This window comes from Oenanthe melanoleuca, chromosome 15 (assembly GCF_029582105.1).
Source record: "Oenanthe melanoleuca isolate GR-GAL-2019-014 chromosome 15, OMel1.0, whole genome shotgun sequence".
Classification (NCBI taxonomy): Eukaryota; Metazoa; Chordata; class Aves; order Passeriformes; family Muscicapidae; genus Oenanthe; species Oenanthe melanoleuca.
In genome coordinates this window covers 1,336,447-1,360,549 of record NC_079349.1, presented here as the reverse complement: position 1 = coordinate 1,360,549, position 24,103 = coordinate 1,336,447, and the positions used below count along the sequence as shown (strand labels likewise).

General features: G+C 43.2%; 1 protein-coding gene across 1 annotated transcript in view; it reads left to right on the top strand.

The window, feature by feature from the left end:
• The window catches only part of LOC130259887 (transmembrane protein 132B-like), a 204,352-nt gene that overhangs the window by 167,412 nt on the left and 12,837 nt on the right, over positions 1 to 24,103 (top strand). The window contains exon 6 of the mRNA XM_056504668.1: positions 22,961 to 23,166. Coding sequence (XP_056360643.1) covers positions 22,961 to 23,166 — 206 coding nt within the window. The remainder of the gene's footprint in view (positions 1 to 22,960; positions 23,167 to 24,103) is intronic.

The following is a 24,103-nucleotide window of genomic DNA, read 5'->3' as shown; positions in this document are numbered from 1 at the left end:
GGCATGAAAGAGGTGCTTTTGAATATCTTGAATAGATTAATTTGTTTTATTATGTGGTTTGAGGGTGCTCTTGTTTCAAATGTACTTAAAAATTGACTAGAGATGATTCTGTATGGGGTGAGGTTTTTTAGTGTTATTTATGGGTTCCATATTTTCCCTTAAGTATCAGAAAGGGATAGAAAAAAAATCCCATTTTCTTTTTCTGGAAACCAAATTTCTTTGAAGGTCCTAACCAGGGGAATGTGGATGGATATCTTTGTTTATGACTAAATTAATTGTCAAAGGAAAAACTGCCTTGATAAAAGTTGCTATTCTTTATTTTTTTCTCTGTGTACAGAGCTATTATCTGATTAGTGGGTATTATTTATCAGTTGATAAACATGAACAATGAATTGTATATTATAAACTCAAGTATCAAGTTGTGTATCACCAACATAGGCTGTCTCATTGGACTTCAGAAAATCAGATCCAGATCCAAAAGATGGTGTGTGGGGGCTTTTATTTTTATTAATTGAATTTCTCTGACTTGCTGTACTTTGACAATACTGGACTGAACCAGACAGGATTTACACTGTAATATTTTTTATTTTTTATTTTTTGGTAGTGACTTGAAAAAAATCTCCCAGACCTGGCACCTGTCTCTCAAATATTTTGACATAATGAACAAACCCAGGAGGTCTTTGTTGAGTCGATATTGCCTCATCCTGGTGATACAAACTGGAAGTAATGTTATTTTTGTGAAAATTGCAGCAATACTTGCATGATTTCAGTCACAAATTACTGAGACTGAATGCTGTTCAGGCATAATTTTTTAACTGCAAATATATGTATTGGTTGCAAGATTGAATCCATAACAATTAATTAGCTGAGTTAAAATTTAGTACAGGGTTTATGTGCCTATATTTTTTCAGAAAAATGCATATTCCATTTACAAGCCCCTTTGGTAAAGTCAATATTGACTTTGCTTCTGAATTTCTGTTGCCTTTTCCATCTAGGCTGTAGAGCTAAACCCTCTAATGAGAGTTTTCAGGCATTTTGGATCTAATTGCCTTATCTTAAGCTTCTTTTCACTGTTAATTCTGCCTTTATTGTTTCTTTGATACTGAAGACATATTCCTATTCTTTTGGGCAGAATGGAGTGTTGCATTCTTAACCTTTTATTTCTGTTTAATAGCTAATGATTTAATAGCCAATTAATGAGACAATTCCTTGATCACTGCTCTAACATCATTATTTTCAGTTAAGACAGCAAATTGAAGCTAGATTAAATGAAAACAGCCTTTCACCCAGGCTCTTATGTATTTTTACAAAATGTGTTTCTCTGGGCAGTGACCTGATACTGCTCAGAGATGAGCAAGAGATTTTTTTGTGTGCCAGAGATGTGAATCCTCCCTGTTCTCAGTTTAATTACTTCCCAACGAGAGAATATTTCAGCCCCTTTTTCCCAAGCCTACCTAATTAGTGGTAAATAGAATAAAACACACCCAGTATTTTGTATTTTTGGTATTTTTAATATGATATGATCCTCAAAGGAACCTGACAGTGGGACTTGCTTTAGTTCATCCCAATCCCTGCTTCCTCCATTTGGACAAAAGTCCCAATATTGGCCAATATTCTACTGGAACTGGCTTCCCTCTAGAATATTTTGATGGAAACATTCCTGTAAGTCAATGAAAGTCTCATGCTTAATCCATTATTTAAAAGGAACATTTAATGCTGTTGGCATTTGAGGGAAAAGATTGGCTTTATGATTAAGGCACTGAAATGCTGCTCAGCATTAATTTCCATATCTCTTGCTGATTTTCCTGGGTGACTGTGGGTAAATCACTCATTCCCCTTGGAATCTCGCTTCCTTATCTGCCAACAAGGAGAGGAATTCATCCTTCTCCCCTCCTCCACCTGCATTTTATGGTTTCTAAAGCTTCCATGGACTCTGAATGGCCAAAATCCTCATCTTCACCTCATTAACCTCAGTAATCTGCCACTGAGGATTTTTCTCTTCCAGGACTTCTCTCCCTTGCTTTTCTTGCAAACTCTAAATAAATAAAACCTAAATAAATAAATAAATAAATAAATAAATAAATAAATAAATAAATAAATAAATAAATAAATAAATAAATAAACTAGGCGTTGAGGCTGCAGTTGGTTGCAGAAGGTTTATTGCAGAAGGAAATGGACCCTGAGGGCTCTGCCATGTGAAGCTTTTAAAGGCAGAAACTCCAGGCAAGGGTCATCCCTCCCCTGTAAAAGTGCCTTTAAATGCCTGAACTGCAGCAATTCCTCAAGGAGGAAAATTCTGGAGGCTCATGGTAGTTGTAAACATGGCCATCAGCACCAAATGAAGAAATTCCAATGAGGACAGCTTCTTAGTCCAAATGTTTATCTCAGCAGTGTGAGTGAAAGCAAGACAGCTGCCCAATTAATTCATCCTTCCATTAGTCAGAATTCCATGTCCTCTGCAAGTTATGCACAAAGTGACTGATTGTTCCAATTAATCTCTGCAGTCACTCAGTGCCTTGCACCATGGACTAATTTAGGCTAATTTTTTTGGGTTTTTTGTAGGAGAAAAGGCCCTCAGCAGGCAGTCAGGAGCCTCCCCTGCCCATTCCTGCCCACACATGGATGCAGCAGGAACAGGCACAGGCATGAGAACAATGGGGCCCAGTAATACCCCCTGAACTCCATCTGTGCCACAATGTGCCTTCCTTGTCATCTTGCTGGAGGAAAGCTCTTCAATGAATTATTTTTCACCTTTTCATAATTTCCTGTCTAATTATAATGAAAGAAGAATCCAAACCGTTCCTGCCCTCTGCTTTTGGAACACAAACCTTATCTTGAACTCCCCATAATTAATGGTAAAACAATAGAAGACCTAATTTTCCTGGCAGCAGCCAGCCAGGCTTTATCTAATGTGCAGAAAAAAGCAGTGTAACAAAGGAGGAGAGGTAATAGCTGAGATAGATAAAATCTGAGGAGAGTTCTTCCCTCTTCCAGACAAAGCAGAGGAGTGACTGAGGACCTTGTCCAACAGCCCTGGGTACAGAGATCTCCAACCCCACACAAAAACTGCTGCAAGGATCCACAGGCAAAAAACAAACAGGGAAACTGAGGGATACTGAGCTTCTCCAGTTTAGATTACACTGAATTTTTGAGAGCAATTCCTTGCTGGAGACTCAGAGCACATTCTTAGCACAATTTACAGAAAGAAGCCTGCAGTTGTTAAATCCAACTATTTATGCAGCAGCTCTGAAAACAAAGCCAGAGCTTGTAATTTGCAAGTTCTGCAGCTGCTTTGCCATTAAAGGATGTGATCAAGAGTGCAATGGACTTGTACACAAAGCAGAGCTAATCTTGTTCCTCCATCTATCACATTTTTGAGTAGCTATCACTCTATCACCTAACAGCTTTATTTTGTGGTCACTCGTGCAGAAATCACCATCCTCCAGGAGGCCAAACTCCTTCTGGAAGCAGAGAAAATCCCCTCTGCTTGTTTATGTGATGGATTTACTCTGGTGCCACTTGGCTTGTTGCACTATTAATTTTGAACTAGATCTTATTTTCCAAGTGATCTTTTTCTTGGGTGGAATGGTTCAGGACTGGCAGCCCTGGAGATGTGGCTGCCCCAGAGCAGGGCCAGGCTGGGGCTGTGAGCCCAGAAAAGCTTCATTTGGTGAGTCCCTGTCCTTTTAATCTCATTCCTCAGCTGGACAGGAGGGTTGCTGGGAGCTCAGGAGCCTTTTTGGGGCTGGGGAGTTCTGGTTCAGCTCTCAGCAGTGCCATGGCAATAACAGGGACACTCCTGTCCCAGGAGGATTTATTGGCAAGAAAGAGTTGTCTTGTTTAACATCTTGCCTTTGGATCTGCAGACAGATATGGCTAAGTTAGGGTGATAATGAATTATCATCGAGCTGTTTGCAATTCATCAACTTATAAATTACAGCTTCTTATGATTTCTGGTTGTTTTGGACAAAATCCCAATTCCCTTTGTCCCCACAGAAAGTTCATCTTTATGAGTCATTAGGGATGGGCAGGAGAGCACATCAGATCACTCCACAATATGCCTGCTGTTGAATTAAGGATTTTGCTCTGTGTTGAAATATCAGAGGTTCTGACACCCAGGTCACCAGATTCTGCTAATTAGTTTTCTGGCTTGACAAAGGATGATCAGACCAGAGGACCACAGGCACCCACTGCATATTAAAGATTTAGCTTAAAACACTCTTGTCACACAGCAACAGGTGGGAATCTGTATTGTTTTAGGATTGTGCCAAGCTCAAACTTTGTGTTTGGAGTTCTATTTGCACACAAACCAGCTCCATGTATAGCAATAACCATGCCAGCGAGGCAGTTGCACAAAATCACATATTGAGGAATTAATATTCTGTATACAGCACACGTTGTACACAGTTTATAGCAAAATATATGTGTGTGCCTTCCTGAAGCTATTTTTGAACACACACACACGAGTCTTCAAAGCCAGCTTGAGAAAAACAGTGTTTTGTCTGGGAGAAGGATTGGTTCAGAACAGACCACACCGACATGTGCAGTTACACAGATTTCAGCAGAGATGCTTATGGTGCCTTCCAAGGCACCAGCTGCTACTTCAGAGGGAGAAAACAATTCTGTGGCTCAGCATTTGGCTGCTCTGAGAGCAGAAATGCAAAGGGCACGGATCCCAGTCCTGGGGAACAATCATTACCCAAACCATAGCATTGCTTAGGATAAACTCGGAATATTTTATACTAAGAAATGCTCAGAGTAAATAAACAGCTCAGTCTAGTTGTAGAAAATGAGAAACTTTTACAGGCTTTTTCTGCAGATTCTGTAGGACATGAACTCTGCTTTGTGAACTTCATCCTAGGTGGCCATTTAAATATTCTAATTGCAGCTAGTGAACCTCATGCTTCCGTGGGTTTTACACCTCTTGAACTATCATTGTGCCTGGGCAAATTAATTCAGATTCCTGTTGTCATCCAAAGCCCTGGGGCCAGGCTGTGCTCCCAGCTGAAGTCAGGAGAGTGTTTGACAGGCACTGGAGTGACAGAGGGCAGGATTTGCTCTTTTTTTGTGGTTTTTTTGGGTGGAGGTTAAAGCAGCTCTTCCAGCAGGTAAATGATCTGCCAGCTCTGGGATGAGAGCAGAGCTCCCAGTGCTGCCCTTCCCCTGGTGTGGGAGCTGAGGGAAGTGGGATGGGCAGCACCCAGAGCATCCATCCTGACCCAGGGCAGCACCCACCTGAGAGAAATGTTCCACTCTTTCAAATTTTAAAGGTTTAATAAAAAGATCAAAGAGACAGTAACAGCGCTGGGTGCAGCTTTAGATGGAGGAGCACTGGTTAACCATAATAATTCTTTTTAGCTATTTTTCTATTGTATTGGTCAAATACATATTTATGATGATTATCTATACTCAGAAATTCTTTTGAATTTGTTTACAAAATATTCTGGGAATACTCGAGCTGGGTTTGACCCCTGATTTGTGCAGAAATTATGAATTGTGTTTTTTTGAGGGTTGTGTGTCACTTGCTCATAACAGGCTCTGGTTCCATGGTTTAGCAGCCAAGAGTTATTGATTAAATCCTTTCTTCAAATGTTATCTAATTACAGACAGCTTTAGCTATTTCCACAGCATCAGCTATTTCACAAACATGTCTGAGTTGTTCTTATTGTCAGTTAGTTAAAAAATAAAAATATTAGTTATTATTTGATAACTGCAGTTACTTCTGTAAAAGTTAACATTATAATGTACAACACATATTTTAATATTTTGTGAAAGCCAAAACTATTACATATATATATTACATACTGTATATATAATATATACATATATGTACATATATACAATATATATACATATGTATGTATATATGTATATATGTGTATGTATATAATATATATAATATATATAATATATATAATATATATAATATATATAATATATATAATATATATAATATAATCTATAATATATATTATGTTATATATAATAATAGATATAATATATATAATATTATGTAATATTATTATGTAATAATAATAATAATAATAATAATAATAATAATAATAATAATAATAATAATAGTAGTAATAATTAGTTATTTATAACACATGAAAATGCACAGCCAGAAAATCCACCCCCAGTGCCTTCATTTCCAGAGGATTGCTGGATTTGCCTTCCCCTGCCCTGTGGGTCACAGGTGGGTTTTGAAGGCAGCTGGGGTTTATTTTTTTTATTTATTTTTGTGGCTCCCAGTTATTTATTTCACTCACAGCAGTGTCACTACCGTGCTCTGAGATGCACTCCCCTGAGATACAGAGTTGGAGGTGGAGATGAGGAGGCTGACATGGCACAGTTAATTTATTTGCCAGAAAAAGCACCTACTGTTGGCAGTAACCAGCTCCCTCTCTCCTCTGTGGGTGAAGGCAGGCTTTGCCTTGCTAAGCTTTTAATTATTTATAATTTTGCATTCTCATTATTTGGAATTGGAAATCAGAGTGAAAACTGGTTTGGTGTTCATAGAATCAGGAACAGGAGGAGAATGAACACCTTGGATTGGGGAGTATCTGGGATTCTGTGGGAATGGGGAAAACCCAGCCTTAAAGATTAGCACTTAATGTTGGATTATTGAATCAGACAACTCATTAAACAAGGATGAAAGAACAAAGTGAAGTTATAAATGGATTTCTTTTCCCATTTGCCTGAAGTCTGGAAGAGTTGCACTGGGGTGTGGTTTTTCTCTTCTTCCAATTAATTACACACTCTGGGGAGAGGATCCTTCAGCTGGAGCTGTGGCTTCAATGGTTAACAAAATGTCAGGATTTAGCATTTTGTTTTGTGCTGTCAATTACTGAATCTGATTTATACTCATGGCACTGTACCAAGACATTTACTCCCACATCCAAGACTCCTTGAATTGCCAGAGTCGTTTCTGTGAGCTGAGCCAGGCTACTGGAGAGTGGTCCAGGTATATCTTTAAAAATATCAAAAGTGTTAAGCAGCAATTAAACTTTAAAGTGTTCAGCAAGAAGCTGAGGGGCAGATTTGGAACTCTGTGATGCTTGGCTGGGGAATTAAGCAGCTTTCCACCGAATTCACTGTGAAAATGAATCACTTTTTGTTAATATTAAGCTGTTGAGTTTTGCTCCTTTGATGGATTTCTCCTGAGGAAAAGCACTGGAAGTGCTCCACGATTCTAGAACAAGCAGGAATTGTGTTTGTGCTCAGTCATGGCTCTGGCAGTGCCATCCCCTGGAAAACAGCAGCTCAGTCACCTTGGTGTTCCTGCAGCTGATCAGCACTTGGGTTTCACATTTGGGACAGCTCCCTTCCCAGTGGAATGGCAAAAACTTGGTTTCATTTAAAGATGTGGTAGTTTAGATTGAAAACCAAATTTTTGGTACAAAACCAGAGCCTGGCAGCAAAGGGAGAGGCAGAAAGTGCAGGAGCATCCCAGGCCATGGGTTTGCAGGAAAAACAGCAAACACCAGCCTGGCCCAAAATCCCCTGTGAGCCAGAGGGGAACAGTGAGAGACTGAACTGCTGCAAGTGCCAGAGAGGCTGTGCAGGAGCATTTCTGGGTGTGTGTGTGCCTGGTTTATCCCTGCAGTGTGTGGGGCTCTGCAACACAGATATTGAGCAGTTCATCCTTTATGCACCCAGCACAGCCCAGCCCTGGCAGCAGCAGCACCAGGGAAGGGGATGGAGCTGCAGGACAGACAGCAAGGGGGTTCCTTTGTTCCTAGCAGGAAATGCTGGCTCCTCTTTATATCATTTATTTATTTGCTCTTTTCCAATTGCTGCTTCTGAGATTACTGTTAGGATTTAATTTGCAATCCCTCTCTGGTGGCTCTCAGGTTTCCAGCTGAAAACATAAGAGGAAGTCCTTAAGACACACAGTCCTTCCTTAGATCTCTGACAATCAGCATTATGCACTGCAGAGCCAAATTAATGGATGCCCTTCCTTATTGTTTCCCTTCTGAATTCATTTCTTTCCATAAAGGCTCAGCAAGCACCAATTTTCCAAGTGAGTTTTTAATTGACTGAGCTCAGCAGGATTACTGGCTCACAATCTAGTTGCCATTTGATGCAATCAGTTATTCAGAATAAAATAATCTTTATTTTTCCCCCAAAAACCTGAATGTTACGTGGCCAGCTGATAACACTTGGCTGCAAAGGAACATGAAATTTTTGCAGTGCTGTGTGAGAGAATGTGGTTGTGAGGTCTTCCCCAGCCACTGAAGCACTTTTGTGAGATGGGGCACAAAGAAATTTATTATTCCAATGCAAAGAGCAGAGGCTGGAAGGAAGGGGGAGATGGGAACACGGCGTGCTGGAGTGTTTCTTACTGCTGGGATGTTTGCTTTGAAAGGGCCTTTCAAGAGTACATGTTGCCAGGGGAGATTTTTCTCTCCACATCTTTTATTGCCACCCCACAAATAAAAGATTTCAAAACACCCATCCTGGAAATCTGCAGACTTAAACAGTTGCTGCCACACCGAAGCTGGAGACTTTTTGATTTCCCCAACCTGCAGTGAGTTTAGCATGAGAGATTATGAGAGCAAAATGAGAAAATCCTTCCTTGGAGTAAATGCTTCACTGCTGAGTTTTTAAGCACATTTTGTGCACTATAAATACCAAGCAAATGTTTTCAAAATTGCTAAGTGAAGATCAGGATCTGAGGGCAAAATTATTATTATAGATATTTTCATCTCGTGGAACCAGTTCTGCTGAGGAAAAATACATCACTGCCAGCTCTGATCCCCCAGGTTCTTGTAAGAAGATGCCTCCAGGTTTGGCCTGTTTGAGGGGTGCACAGATGGTTTTGTACAGGAGGAGCTGCTGACCTTGTGTGAGTCAGGGATCCTGTGGCACTCAGGAGATCCTGAAGGGGCTGATGCTGCTGCTGTCAAATAATTCTGTTCCTGTCTGTCACTGGGAGTCAGGGAAAAGCCTGGGGTGCCTGAACATAAAGGTGATTCTAAATAAAGAAGGGATGAGGCTGACAGGCAAGAAGAGAAGTAAGGAGGAGAAACAGAAGGTATCCTGAAAAGCAGGGCAGTGAGTTAAAATCACTTCACTGAGAACTGTGACCCTCACCAGCTGCAGAGCTGGGCAACACTGAAGGCAGCAAAGCAGTGAAAAACAAACATCTCATTGCCATGAAAAAGGGTGAAATCAACAGGGCTGCATCCCTGACCTGCATAAAACACGAGAAATAACTTTTAACAGGGTTATTTCTGAGGGCTGATAGCTTTGGTCACCACAAACTGGCTTCAGAGCTGCCTGCTGCAGGGGGTGTCGTGCCATGGAGATGAGACTGGCAGGCACAGAGACTTTCCTAAAACTCCTGAGCCCTCCTTGAAATCCTGGCAAGAGCAGGAAATTATCTCAGAATAATTATCTCAGAATAAGGTGAATGGGCATTTAAAAATGTATGGGTTTTGGCAGCAAGTGTGGTTAAAAATCCAAACAAAACTTCACCAAGCCCTCCTTTGCCACAGAAGTGGGAGATCAAGGCAAGAAACAACCTGAAGGTTTCAGGATGAAATAGGAAGTGAAGCAGCAGAGGAGGAGATGTCCCAGCACAGCCCCCAAAGTGCACCTGCAGCACAAACACTGGGAAAAAAAATCCAAGTGATGTCAGCTGAGAAACCACTATTAAGAAAAACTGAAAAGAAGACAGGGAGCATGAGTTTCTTACAGAAAATAAAGGCAAAATCTATTGAGCTTCAGTGCTGGTTGCACAGAGTGTAAAAGCTCAGTGCAGCAGGGAGGGATGCTGGGGTGCAGATTTACACGGATTTGTGTTCTGCTGGGGCAGAGATGTGGCAGCACAGCCCTGGCTTGCAGTGCCTCTGGTTTGGATGGAAAATGAAAAATGAAAAATGGTGCATTAATTAAGGAATTAAATCTGTCCCTCACATTAACTTGTTCTTTTGTAGGAGGTGAAAGTCAGAGAGGCAGCTGGGGTTTCATGGGAATGTCATTTCTGTGCCTGTGCATGGAATGTTCACATCTGGATTGCACCTCTGGCTGCTCTCTGATCATGTCCCTCTGAGCAAGGTGACTAAAATTGAGATTAAATCTCTGCTATTTAACCAGTGTGGGTGGCAGCCCCAGCAAAGAACTCACCCAAATCCAGACTGACCAGTGCAGCTCCTCCAGGTGCATTCACTGCTGCTCCTGCTCTGCTCACCTGGCTGCTTGGATTTCATTCTGATTTCCCTGGCATTTTCAACACAGGCTTTTCCTACCCATTTTCTAGGAATTTTTAACGTAAAAACATTTTTAATGACATCATTTCCTTTCCAAACACACTCTGGAAGCATTTTCTGTTTTGTGGCATCTGTAAATTTTCTGGTTAGGGAAGAGAATTCATCATTTCTAGTAAAAAAAAAAAATCAGGTTTATAGGTTTTCTGTCATTCTGGGGATATATTTTTATGTCACACACAGCTTTTACATAAACTTCTCTTGTGATGAAGTGAAGGTAGAAATCTTTTCCCACTCTCCCCATGTTTTTTTTTTCTTTCACTGTGGCATGTTTTTCTGTCTCTACACAGCCCTAAGGGAAGATGTTGAAAAACAAAAGAAAAAAAGATAAAAACCCTAAAGTAGAACAAAAAACTTAGGGCAGCACTGTGCAGTTTGTCACTTCCCTTTCATGAATTGTTATTTCTGCCCAGATTTGAGGGGGAAACTGAAGAACTTTCCAGATCTGTCTTGGCATTCAGACAGGGTTCATACAAATCCATGGCAGAAAGACTGACAGATAGGAAAGCCAACTCTTTGTAAATGGATTTTAACAGGGTGTTGTTGGATGAGGGAGAAGCCCAGTCCATGTGTCAGGAAGGTTTGGCATCAAAAATGAACAGCACACTGGAGGAGTCAGCTACTCTGCACTGATTTTTCTGATAATTCCATCTCTGCCTTTAGCTGAAAGTCAATATTGAAGTGTTGATTTCAATAAGTAATAAGAGCTCTGTGCAAAAAGGTGAATTTTGTGTCATTCAGAATGGGGCATTTTGACATTTGTTCTCACTGTGATTTGGTTTTTTTAAAAAACAAGGAAAAAAAAGAGGAAAATTCTGAGTTTTGTTTTGTTTTCTGCAGACCCTCATAGCCATGAGGTCTGCAGCTCCCAGCAGGGTAATTTTGCTGTGATTTGGGGAGTTTTGGACATTCTCCCTTTGAGCAAGACAAGGTCAACACAAGAGGAAATAAAGGTGGGAGTAAAGTATAAAGGAGAACAAAGAATAAAGTAAATTTAAGAATACAGGATAGAGAAATAATTTAAGAAATAAAGAATAATTTAAGAAATAAAGAATAATTTAAGACATAAAGAAATAATTTAAGAAATAAAGGATAAAGTAAAATTTATTAAAAGGCCTTCCAAGGAGGAGATGTCAGGGTGCCCTCAGCCCTGCAGCCTTTAGGATGGAGACCCAGCATCAGTGACAGAACATTCCCAATTTCAGTGCAGCTCCTTCACTGCCAAACATTTCCATTACAGTTGCACCAGGCATTTGTAATTAGGTCTGTGTAATTGCATTTATAATTATGAATATATGTAATTATAAATAATTGTTTGTAATTATTAAGAAGCTCTGCTCTGCAGAGGCTGGGATGTGTTTCTTTCACCCTTGTTGGAGTTTGGATTTGCTGACACAGGGAGTGGAAGAGCAGAGAGAGCAGAGCAGGGCTCACTGAGCTTTCCCCTCCCCAGGGAGAAATCCTGCAGGATTTGTTTGTTCCCTCCACAGCTGCTGCTGTGAGCAGACCAGATTTTCTGGTTTTGGTACACAGGGACCTTTTCTTCCCACTCCTCTCATCCAGAGGAGCTGCCTGTGTTTCCCTGAGTGAGCAGCCAGGAATATTCCTGGGGTGCTGTCCTTGGAGCACAGCTCAGGGTCTCACTGAGGATGAAATCCAGAGCCCTTTTCTGAGCAGGAGCCTCTCCTCATGCTGATCCTCTGTGCCATCCTGGATTACATGAACAAGGCAGCCCAGTCTCAGAAGACCAGAGAAGAAAAGTAATTTTTTAGGTAAAGACTCTTGACATTCTCTCCAAATAATTCTATTGAAGCACTTGGCTGAATTGATGCCGTTTAAAGGCTGCTGTTCTTGGCTGTCTGAAAGTCCCTTTTTTCATTTTTTGCTAATTAATGGATTATTTGTTGCTCAGACACTCAAAACTAACTGGGAAGATTTATGAATGTCGATGCAGCAGTGTCTAGGCACAGGACCAGAGTTCTCTTTACAAAACCAAAGTGTGCTGCTGTGTATTTAAGAGCTTCCAGGGGATTTTTTTCTGGTTTTCTGTTGATCCTTTGGGATGAGGATGGTGTATCCTTGTGTTGCTGGGAGGAGATTAAAGGCTAGATTAGTGTGGCAAATATTCATGACTTAAGACATTCCTCTTAATACAGTTAAGCTCCCAAGCTTTCCAGCTCCTCTGTCTGCTCTTGGGGGCTTTACAGGGCTGTTGTTGTGGTTCCCTGGGCATCCCTGGGGAAGGGATGCTCTGTCCCACGGCAGGAGCAGCATGTGGAGCTCCTTTTCCTTGAGGATTCCTCCAGGAGCAGCACAGGGAGTGCTGGGCACTGCTGTGGCAGCCTCCTCTTTGCTCCTGGTGCTGATGCCTGGAGAGGCTGGGCAGTTAAAGGAATAAAGTCAAAATTATTAAAAGGCTTTGAAAGGATTCACCTTGGGCAGGGCTACATCTTCACCGAGATTGACAATGGGTCAGGAGTTTCACACTTTGATCAGATTTGGTCCATTCCCACCTTGGGGTTCACTGCCCAACCCCAGCTCCAGGCTCTGCAGTCCCACCCTCCCAGATTCTCTCCTCCATTCTCTCATTTGCACTTTTTGAGGCTGGAGCTGCAGCCTGTCCTTGGTTCTGGGGCTGGACAAGGATTGGTTTGTGTGACAGAGTTCAGAGTGCAGAATCTGGAAAGATGAAAGCTCAAACTTGATGCCGTGCAGCTGGGGAAGGCTGAGCAGCCCCTGTGCTCTGCACACTCAGTGTCCTGGAGCTCTCTTGTCACACCTGAGGGATTTTTGCACTCCCTGGAATGCTGAGATCCAGCAGGCACACGAGGGTGGTTGGCTTCAGCACTTACAGCTCATCTGGGTTTTCTCAAACACAATCTTTAAAACCTCTGTTCCCCCCCGTTAAAATTTAGTTGGGAAACTCGAAGGATTCGCAGTACATGAAATTGAATGAATATGCATGTAATTGTTTCTTTTTCTTTAATTTCATGGAGCCTTAGATCTTAAATTTCAGTCACAGGGATTAGAGCCATGAATCACAAACACTAAGTTTACTTAGTGCTCAGAAAAATTTCTTTTAAAGCCCGCTATTTCACAAAGAACCTTACATCTGATGCTGCCTATTTCCCCTCTTACTTTCCTCACCCATCTGCAAATCATTCTGTCAGTTTATAACCCCATTTCTGTGAGCAATTCAGTTGGGGGAAAACAGAGAGGGGGGAAAGCCCACCTTAGCTTTTAGCTCAGACATATGTGTTATTTTCACCTAATTAACAGCTTTTACAGAGCAGGTTCAGTGTTTGCAATTAGATGGGTGCAAGAGGGAGCTGGTACCATCTGCTGGGGTTTCACCACATAAACAGCTCTTAAGCCCTTCTGGGAGAGCAGCTGATGAATATTAAGAGTGTGGATGTTTACATAAACTAACAAGTGCTGGTAATGCCTTATCTGCACAAGTGGAAGGATCAAATATTTAAGCCAATCCACCTCAGAAGGGAGAGCGTGTGTTGGAATCTGTGCTGGTGAGAGATGCTTTACCTCAGTGCTGGGGATGGAGATGTCTGTGTGGAGAGGGCAGGTCTGGCTGGGGAGGATGCTGGCCCAGGACAGGCCCTGAGTGATGGAGACAAGGCCAGCAGGAGCCAGGCTGGCACACGAGACTGCTCTGAGTGAACAGAAACTCGAGGAGCAAGGGTGGGACTCACACGGTTTTGATCACAAGGAAGAAAGGAGGTCCTGCTCCAAGCTCTGCTCTCATTATCAACACAAGTAGTGGTTGAATGGGGGAAGAAAAGTATTGCTGAAGCTTTCCCTAAACACAAACTGTGCTGAGATTGAAATGAGCTCGAACTTAGTTCATGTGCACCTGCTCTGCTGCATGCTGGCAGTGGAGCTGCTGCTCCATCAAGGGATAATTGCAGATTGGCCAAACAACTTGAAGTGTGACACAGCAGAGAACTTGAGCCTCCAAAACCTCACTGCCTACACGACTTTGTTCCAGGTTTGTGTCACAGTTGGCTGTCACTGCAGCACAATAGACAGTGAAGTCTTCACAGCCCTGAAAACTCCTGGTCTGGGGCCAGTAAAGCAGGAGAAAGTCTCATTTACTTCAACAAGGGCTGGACCAAATTCCCAAGGCAGGCTGTATCCCCCCAGAGCCATCCAGTTCTCTCTCACACACCAAAGCTGAGTGTGCTCCCCACCGCACTGCAGAAATGCCTGTGCTCACACCAGCAGCACCAGCCACCTCCAGCATTTAGTTCTTGTTCTCAGCAGCATTTCTTGTCCTGCAGGGGAGGTGACATTCCTGGGGGACCAAGCACTGCCTGTCCCAGGTACTGTGAGCAAAGGGATCCTTCCTTTCCCTTTCCCTTTCCCTTTCCCTTTCCCTTTCCCTTTCCCTTTCCCTTTCCCTTTCCCTTTCCCTTTCCCTTTCCCTTTCCCTTTCCCTTTCCCTTTCCCTTTCCCTTTCCCTTTCCCTTTCCCTTTCCCTCTCCATGGATTCCACCTAATGCAGCTGATTTCTCTCAGTCTGCACATGGTGATGAGAAACCAGTGGGCAGAGCAGAAACTTTTAATTCAAACAGAATTCCTCAACTTGATTTTTTGTGGGAAAAGTGCAATTCAAAGCTCAGCTGGGTAAAGGATCTCGTTACTGAATCAGAGAACAATCTGGCAGCCCCCATGTGCTGCTCTAGCTGCCCCTCACTTGCTTTCAGCATTCCCTCTCCATGATAAGGAGGGAACACTGGAGCATCTGCCCTGCTGTGGGTGCTCAGTGGTTGATGCTGAGCTGGAGTTCAGCAGCAGGCTGGAGTGTGAGTGCACACCCACCTTCCCCTCTGTGCCCTCACCAAATTTCCCTCCAGCAGGAATGGGGCTGGGAAGAGAAGGGGAGCAGCTGCTCTGCACCTGGGACTGGAATCCTGGCACATCCCAGGGCTTGTTTAAGAATTTTGCACAGATCAACAGTTTTTGAATAGAGCACACTCCACTCTGTTCAGCAGGTTTTTAAACTCTCATCGTGCATTCATGGATCAGTGCACCTTTCCTAAGCCTCAGCAATTGTCTGCATTGTTAAACCCAAATGTTAATGTCTGCCATGCTGTCCTTGCCTCTAGTTCAGTGCATTTCAATGGGGGTTAAATGCTAAAATCACTCCAAAACTTCCAACACCCATTCCCCTCATCACAGGCTGTACCTGGGCTCATCTCCCTCCTCCCTCAATTTCCTGCTTCTCTTCCTCAGCAGAGTGATCCTGAGAGAGGAGGAGCAGAGGTTTCCCCACAAACCAGGATGTGTCAGTAACTCTGGTAACTCTGTGTACCTGCTGCTCCCCTCCACAAACACTGCTCAACCAGCCAGGCTTTCTGCTCTCTCCAACCACAGCACTTCAGTAAATTATCTGGTTTTTCCAGATCTCTGCTTTCCTGGATGAAAGATTTTCTTTTCAGTCTTCTTCTAACTCCTCGTTACAGCCAGGGCTGGGTGTAAATCACAAATAAATACATTAATAAAATAAATAAATTTAAAAATAAATAAATAAATAAATAAATAAATAAATAAATAAATAAATAAATAACTCTGCAGCCATGGGGGTTATTTGGGGGGCTTTAATCTGGGTCTCTGTGTTAAAGTCCCTCCAGCTCCTCACTGGCAGGGCAAGTGATTTCCAGGCTGTGCTTGTGTCTCTCTTAGAGTCACACAAAGTCCAGATATGAGTTTTGGATCTCCTGCTTTACTCCTTTAGAACAATGAATCTGGGGACAAAGACCATTCCAAAATGTCCATTTCAAAATGGCCTGGACTTCCCAGTGGATTTGATTGTGTAATTTTGGAAATGCCAAGTAACCAGTGAAACTCTGACCCCTGTGGATCATCCTCCACTTGATTGTTGGGATTGACTTCAGCAGTTTTAGGACCAAGTCTTTGGTAATTATAAAAAGAGCAGAGGTATTTGAGAATGAGCTGTTGTGCTGACAGATGACATGGCCAGCCTGTTTTCACAGGACACCACAGGGCTCAGGGGGATGAACAAACTTCCCTGCCTCAATCCCAATTTCCCCAGGCAGCAAGATTAGGGACACCTCTTGTTTCAGTGCAAAGTATGTGATTTAATTCTTGGTGGTTGTTGCAATTAAAGACTACTTAGGATGAAGAATATTGGAACTGCTTCAGGCTCCCCTTGACATATCTCATTTTTTACCATTTCTCCAGTGAAAGCTGGTGGCAGGGAGGGGGAAATGATTCTAATCCTGTTTGTGAGTGTAGCTAATGGACTGCTGTGAGTCAGGCAGTTTCTGTCCTGTTCCTGTGTAACATTATTATCCAATGATAAGATGAAAAATAAACATATACTGAATACATGGGATGGGGAATACTCGACTTAAACTCTTACTATCATTTCTAAGTAGAAAAGAAACCTTAGAATATATCTATGGATCTCAGGGGATTCCTAAAGCCTGCACTTCTATCTGAAACCACAGCAGCTATTTCAGAGAGCAGTACTTGGAGAACTGATTTGCCAATAAAAACAAATTAACGGGGAAAGAATGTTTCAAAAATGACATTTCCAAGCCTCTTCTGCACATGTGGAAGATTAAAAGGGAATAAAACCTCGTTGTTTTATTAGCTTGAATTCCAGCATCATGTCATTTGCCATCCTTTACTCTGTATCTTCTTAATCTACCATTTGCCTCAAATTGCTTGCAGACAATATCTGCAGACCCCAGTGCACAAGATGAGCTGGGGCAGGGGGAGGCAGAATTGGGAGAATTATCTGCATGGAAAAAATCTGGGTTTGTGGGAGAGAGAGAGATCCAGGGCTTGGAGGCAGGGTGGAGGTGCCAGGCAATGGGAGCCCCTCACCTGGCTGGGTCCTGCTGGGCTCTGGGCAGGTGGGACAGGAGCCCTGGGATCAGCACAAGGAGCCCCAGCAGGTGACAACAGCACAGGGTGGCACTGGGTGCCACACACCTGGAATGGGACAGGGGGTTTGTCACCCTTGGGTACAGCTGGAGTTAAAATGGGATAATGTGTTGTCATCCTTGGGCACAGCTGGAATTCCAACAGGACAATGAGTTTGTCATCCTTGGAAAGAAATGGAGTTAAAATGGGGCAGGGTGTTTGTCATCCTTGGAAAGAAATGGAGTTAAAATGGGACAGGGTGTTTGTCACCCTTGGGCACAGCTGGAGGTAAAATGGGACAGGGTGTTTGTTATTCTTGGAAAGACCTGGAATTCTAACAGGACACTGTGTTTGTCATCCTTGGGCTGAACTGGAGTTAAAATGGGACAATGTGTTTGTCATCTCTGGGCAGAACTGGAATTCTAACAGGAGACTGTGTTTGTCATCCTTGGGCACAACTGGAGTTAAAACAGGACAGTGTCTTTGTCAGCCTTAGGAAGAACTGGAATTCCACCAGGACACTGTGTTTGTCACCCTTGGGAAGAACTGGAGTTAAAACGGGACAGGGGGTTTGTCATCCTTGGGTACAACTGGAATTCCAACAGGACACTGTGTTTGTCACCCTTGGGAAGAACTGGAGTTAAAATGGGACAGGGGGTTTGTCATCCTTGGGTACAACTGGAATTCCAACAGGACACTGTGTTTGTCATCCTTGGGCAGAACTGCCATTCAAACGTGGCCAATTCGTTTTAATTTTAAAAGGGTAACAAAATCTAATGAAAAATTCTGATTTTATCACTGGACACAGGAATATGGGCGAATCCTGTGCACTGGATAATTGTCATGTCATGATATAACACACAGCTGCAGCCAAAACAAGAAGCCTGACATTTATTAGACTGGCTGCTGTCAAGCATAATTCTGAATTTTAAATAAACCCAGAATTTCTTATCTGAAAAGGGTTTGGGAATACCCTTTGTTTGTTATGTCCCAAGACATGAGGCACATCTTTCTGTCCCTTGCTGGGGTAGGAGAGACTGCAGCAATGTCTTCAGGTGCAGAAGGGGACAGGAGCCAGGGCAGCTCTTTGGTAAAGGGATAAATAAAAGGATGGGAAGAAAAATCCTCCTTTTTGTCTTCAGCTATTACTCAAGCACCAGGCCAGATTCCTGAGGCTGGGGAAGTGATTTCAGAGATTTCTGTGATTTCTAAAGCAAAAATAGCAGCAATAAAAATAAAGTAGAAAATTATCCAAACCTGAAAAAAGTAGGATCCAGCCATTCTGCAGCCACTTTAAAACTCACAGTGAAAGGGTCTGAGGGAGCAAGCAAGCAGCTCAGCAAGTCCCTCCTAATGTGGGAACAACAATGCCAGGAACAATTTTTTCCCCATGGAAAAGGTGGGAAAGGCAGCGTTGAGGAAACAACCACAAAATCACAACTGTGAGGTTGTTATGAGAATGAGCTGTTCTCTCAGCACCATTCTCTATAATCTCACTACAATTGCTCTCTTTACAGCCCCAGGCACAATAATGAGCCTCTGAACCCCCCACTTTGTGTGCAGGGCTGTGCTCTGTGAAAATCTGTGAAATTTGTGCTGTGAGCACCCACAGCTCCAGGGCAGGCACTGCTGCTGGGTGGCCACAGGATGGGGGGAGGTGGCTGCAGCCACCTCTGGGCTGCTGCTGGCCATCAGGAATGGCTAATGAATGAGAAAAATCAGGGTTACAGCTCTGGAGTCTGCACACCCACCCCACTGAACTCAGGTGGTTTTAAAGACAAGGGGGTCTTGACTCCAAGCAAAAACCTCCTCTTGTAAATCCAGTGTTTCTGAAGGCTCTTTTGGCTGCAAGCACCTCTGTTCAATAATTTGAACTTCAAATTTAAATCATCTTGGGACCTGACTGGATAACCAAATGGCTGAGATTTTCAGCTGAAAAGACTCTGTGTTAGACCAATTTCTGATACATGTGGTGTATGCCTCAGCTTTCTTTAAATGGGTTGTAAAATTAGCACCATCCCCTTGGGGTTTGTGTCAGAAATTCACAGGTGAAAAGTGCCACAGGACAGCTCTGCACTCTGCTTGGTCTCACACAACCTCTTAGTCACTGTTGCTTTGCACTGAATAAATTAGAATTCATTCCTTTGGGTAGGAGTTTTTCCTTTATCTTTCATTATCCATGTCCATACACAGGTGTATGTAAATATCAGTGAGAAGTGTTTGCCTGAAGGTGGAAGATGAGCTGGAGATGAGGTGTGGGCTGGGATATCCTGAGGTGCTGCAGACTGGAGGTGATGCTGCTGTGGCCAGGTCTCCTGTTCTGCTCTCCCACACAAGAGAGTGAGGAGGAAAATAGTTGTGCCCAGCAGGGTTTCAGCATGACCAAAAACCTCCTAAATAACAAACAGCCACGAGGACTGTGTGTCTTGTCTCCTGTGAGGATGAGCTGCAAGCTGGGGGTGAGGTCTGAGCTTGGGAGCAGAGATGAGCCACGAGCAGGCATCTCTTGTTTTCCTGTCAGCCCACACTCCCTCTGTTTTACCTGCTCACCCAAAGGGTGCAGAAACCTTTGTGACCTGAGCATCAAATGGTTTCCCAATTACTCCTCCTGAGCTCTGTCTTCCTCTCTCCTGGATTAGCCTAAAATGAGGAGGCTGTCACAGACTGCACAGGGCAAATTGTGCTGTTTTACAATTGCTTGTGGGGGTTGGAGCCAACCCACCAGTTTCAAAGCCCAGAGAGGTTAATTGCAGCTCTCTTTCTCTTGACCTGCACATGGGGGCACAGGGTGGCTGGGCTGCTCCCCTGCAAACTCCCTCAAACACTTTCTGGGGCTGACAGACAGCCTAGAGCAGCCTTGCTCCGTGCATTTTACACAAGAGGGTGGCATCACAGGCTTTTGCTGATTCTTCTCACTGTGTACTGTTTGCAGGAGAGATTTAAGAGCCTTTCCCCTCTTTGTTCCCTCAGCAGCAGCTCGAAAGGATCCAGTGTGGAAGTCCCTGCTGTGCCCCACGGCAAAGCTGAGCTCCTTCTAATGGGAACAATTATGGGAGCTTCCCCAAAGGAGAACTGGACCAGCTCCTCTCCAGCAGCACCAGCAGGCACCTCTGAGAGCCAGAGCGTGCCTGGAAAAGCATGGAGGGGGTTTAAAAGGGGAGGAAGTGCAGGGGGACAGTGCTGCAGGTGGGATACTGATGGGAACCAGGGAAAAAGCAGCCTTGAAGCCTTGGGTTTCTCACAAGGACAAGAAATTATAACAATGATTAAACACCTGCAGGCTGTGTGAGAGATGTGAGTGTCTGGTGCTGTTTGCACAAAGCATGATTTCAAAGAGGTGTTGCTCTCTTGGACCAATGAGCCTTTTCTGTTCCATTTTGCACAAACTGCCCTATATAAGTGCAGTGTTTCCTTAAATACAGCTCTCTTCTGCTTCTCCATTGCATGAGGAATGCATTTTCCTCTTTGCCACTCTCCTCTAGCCCAAAATGCAGCAGCAGGTCACTGCCAGAGTTCAGTGAGCCCCCAAACTCAGAGCAGTGGAGTCACAGCTCCCACCGTGGAATCAGCTCTTTGTCCTGGGGCTGGAGTGGGTCCCAGGGGGAAAACGAGTGCTGGGCATTTTCTGTCCATGCTCAGGGTTCTTGTTTTCCTTCAGATGAAACAAATCTACTCTCTAGCAAAGTCTTCTTTCTAGCAAAGTCCACTTTCTTCTAAGTCTACTTTCTAGCACCAGCTGTAGTGAGGTTAGTGAAAGAAACGTGGCAGTAATTAAATATGTGAGAGTGAAACTGAGGCTTCCTCATGTGAGCTTTAGTCTATCCTGCCTTATCACTGCTGGATTTTCCTTTGAATTATCTGGTCTGATTGTACTTAACAGAGTAAACTCAAATTCCAGATAGAGAACTGAAACAATGGCTCCCTTTAAGTTTTCTTCTGCAGGCTGGGTTATTTTCTGGGAGATACACTTCAGTGAGCCCTGAGCTCTGAATGCTCCAAAGGACCACTGGGTGAACTGTTGCTCAGTTATATATCCTGCTGTGTACTTTTGGTCAGTATATAAATGACTGGATGTCTCTGTCTAGACATAAAATCTGTGAAATTTGTAAGCCTGGACTGATATTTTTATAGCTACAATTAATGTCCATCTTTCAGTTCCCTAATTTAGCACCTTTCTTGCCTGCTGACAAGAACATTTGATGCAGCAAGAAGAGAATCTGAAAAATTAGCTCTGTCTTGTCAGATATTAGTTATTCCCCTGATCCAGCCTTGATGTTTATCCCTCCCTCTTTGAGTTTTCTTAATTATTTCTGTCTTGTATTAATTCTCACATAACTCCCTAGATGTAAGCTTTATGGTTTAGAGTCTCAACTGCTCATTCAATTAATGGGCTTGCTTAATGTGCTTAAACTTTCAGAGACACTTGTGACACATTACAAGGGAAGGAAAAAAAGATTCCAAGTGTGTTCCATCTCATTTGTGGTACTCCTGAGCCTGAAGGCCATTTTAAGCTCTTTATCAGATTATCTAGATTTATTATTTTTATATTCTTGTGCTCATTAAACATTTATGTGGGGGAGTGTTCTCTCCAGAAGAGTGACTTCGTTTGCTTTGCCCCATCCCTCATCACCTGGCTTAGCCCCTTTGTAAATGAGCAATTGGGGTTTCAGTCTATTGAGAAGGATCTGACTTGAAAATGGCAAATATGGAAGGACAGATCTTTTACTCCATATCTGAATATTGTGTATTTTTCAAGCAAAACAAAGCATCTGCCGGAGATTTTCTCTAATTTTTATTGGCTCAGTAGCCCCTAATCCCTGTTAATATCTGAAAAGATTTGAGGTAGGTTTGCAGAGGGAATCCAACCTGTGTTTCAGCACAAGCACATCACCAGCTGTGGCTTTCAGGGATAAAACCACACTGCATGGACAGATAAAATAATGTACATGCAGGTGTATAACTCATGTTACACATGTATATAAACATGAATATTGTACATGAATAAATACAGGAGTGTTCCACATGGCTGTGTGTTTGTGTATATAATCTACAACTACACACACATGTTTATAAATATATTAGAAACCCCTTCCTCACAAAGGAGTCCTCCAGATTGAATCAGCTGCATCATCATGGTTTTATATAAATAAGACCTGTGCTGAGGACCTTGATTTTGTGCCAGAAGATGCTGGAAGCCAGAGGGCAGATGAGTTGTAGCACACAGCCCACACGCTCGTTTCAGCAGTGATTTCATGGAATGCCACGAAGCAACCATGAATACATTTTGTTAAAACAATTACTGAGAAGTTCTAAAAAATAATGCTTCAGCTGCACTTCTGCTCATGAGCCATAAGGGGATCTTTGTCTTTCAGCATTACAGTGCTCTAGGAAAAGGGAAAGGATTCTGGTTTATGGTTCTGAGTCAGTCTTTTTCTTACTAACATATGGCCCCATTTCTTCCTGGTTCTTTAAGCAAGTTGTAAACATAAACGTTGATGCACATGGAGCTTGATTCATGAAGAGTTTAATTTGCCTAATATAAAAGATTCACACAGGTTATATAACATCATTAAATTATTTTTGTAGTTCGAGTAGTATCCTTTGAGGAAAGCACAACTCTTTCCCTGGGGTCCATTTATCACTGTTTGCTTCTAATTAGAAAACTGGAAATGCAATATGCATGACTTACATTTGCAGTGTTGTCTCAGGACTGATGTATCACCCTTGTTCTTCCTCAGGAACTTTTATTCCTTTCCTAATTTTTTATATATTTTTTTAAGGTTTCTGACAGCTGTGACTCCATCTTCGTGAATGGCAAGGAAATGAAGAGCAAAGTGGATACCATTGTTAACTTCACTTACCAGCATTTCACCACCCAGCTGGAGGTGACAGTCTGGGTTCCCAGGCTCCCTCTGCAGATCGAGATCTCTGACACAGAGCTCAGCCAGATCAAAGGCTGGAGGATTCCTGTCACCTCCAACAAAAGGTATGTCCCTCTGCTTTTAGAGCACAGCCATTTCTAGAGCATTCCTCACAATCCAAACTCTGCCACTGGCTCTGCAGTCTGCCTCAGCCTTCATTAAAACATCCAGCAGTGGCTGTGTTTATCCTGACCTGTGCAGTTTGAAAGTCATTTATCAATTCCACACAGCTCAGGACATTGCACCACACCAAGCTGAGGGAAAGGACCTGGAGCTCTCCTGCTGGTGTGAGACATTCAGCACTGCCAGAGCTCATTCCTGCTGCTGTCAAATAACAACAGCAATAGCAAAGAACAGAGCCCAGGAAGGGTTCAGGTGTCTGGGAGCAGGTGGCCAGTCCAGGAATCCTCCAGCCCAAACCTTCTGTGATTCCTTGACTTTGGGTGGTTGTTCAGGCTGTGCAGGTGCACTCAACAGCACACCTGGCTGCTGCATTACTTAGCAGCTCTGAATTAAGGGATAACTCCTTCTCAAGACCAGGAAACAGTGGACAGGGAAAAAAGGAGTGGAAGGAGAGTGGGGATTTGGAGCTCTGATCCCATCATTCCCTACTGAAAATGCCCGTTCTGTAATAACCATCATTTGCACAATTTGCAATATTGAGAACTTCCAGAAACGCTGCTGTGCTGATGGATTTCAGGCAAAGTTGTAAAATATTAGTGGGGAAACAGCTGGTTATAAAGCAGCTCAGGTTGATAACCCAGGGAAAAAGCCTTGCTGGCAGCAGGTGCAGGGCTGAGCTGTGGCACTGGCAGCTGGAGCTCTCCAGTGCCAGGAGAACATCTCAGCCTCTGCAGAGCCCAGGCAGAGTGGAGGAGAATTACCCAGCACTTTGCAGGACAGTAGGACACAATTTGCACACTAGCCAGACCATGAGCTCCAGAGAAGGCAATGGCTGATGTCTTGGTTATGTGGATGTTTTTTTGGCTGTGGCAGAAGAGG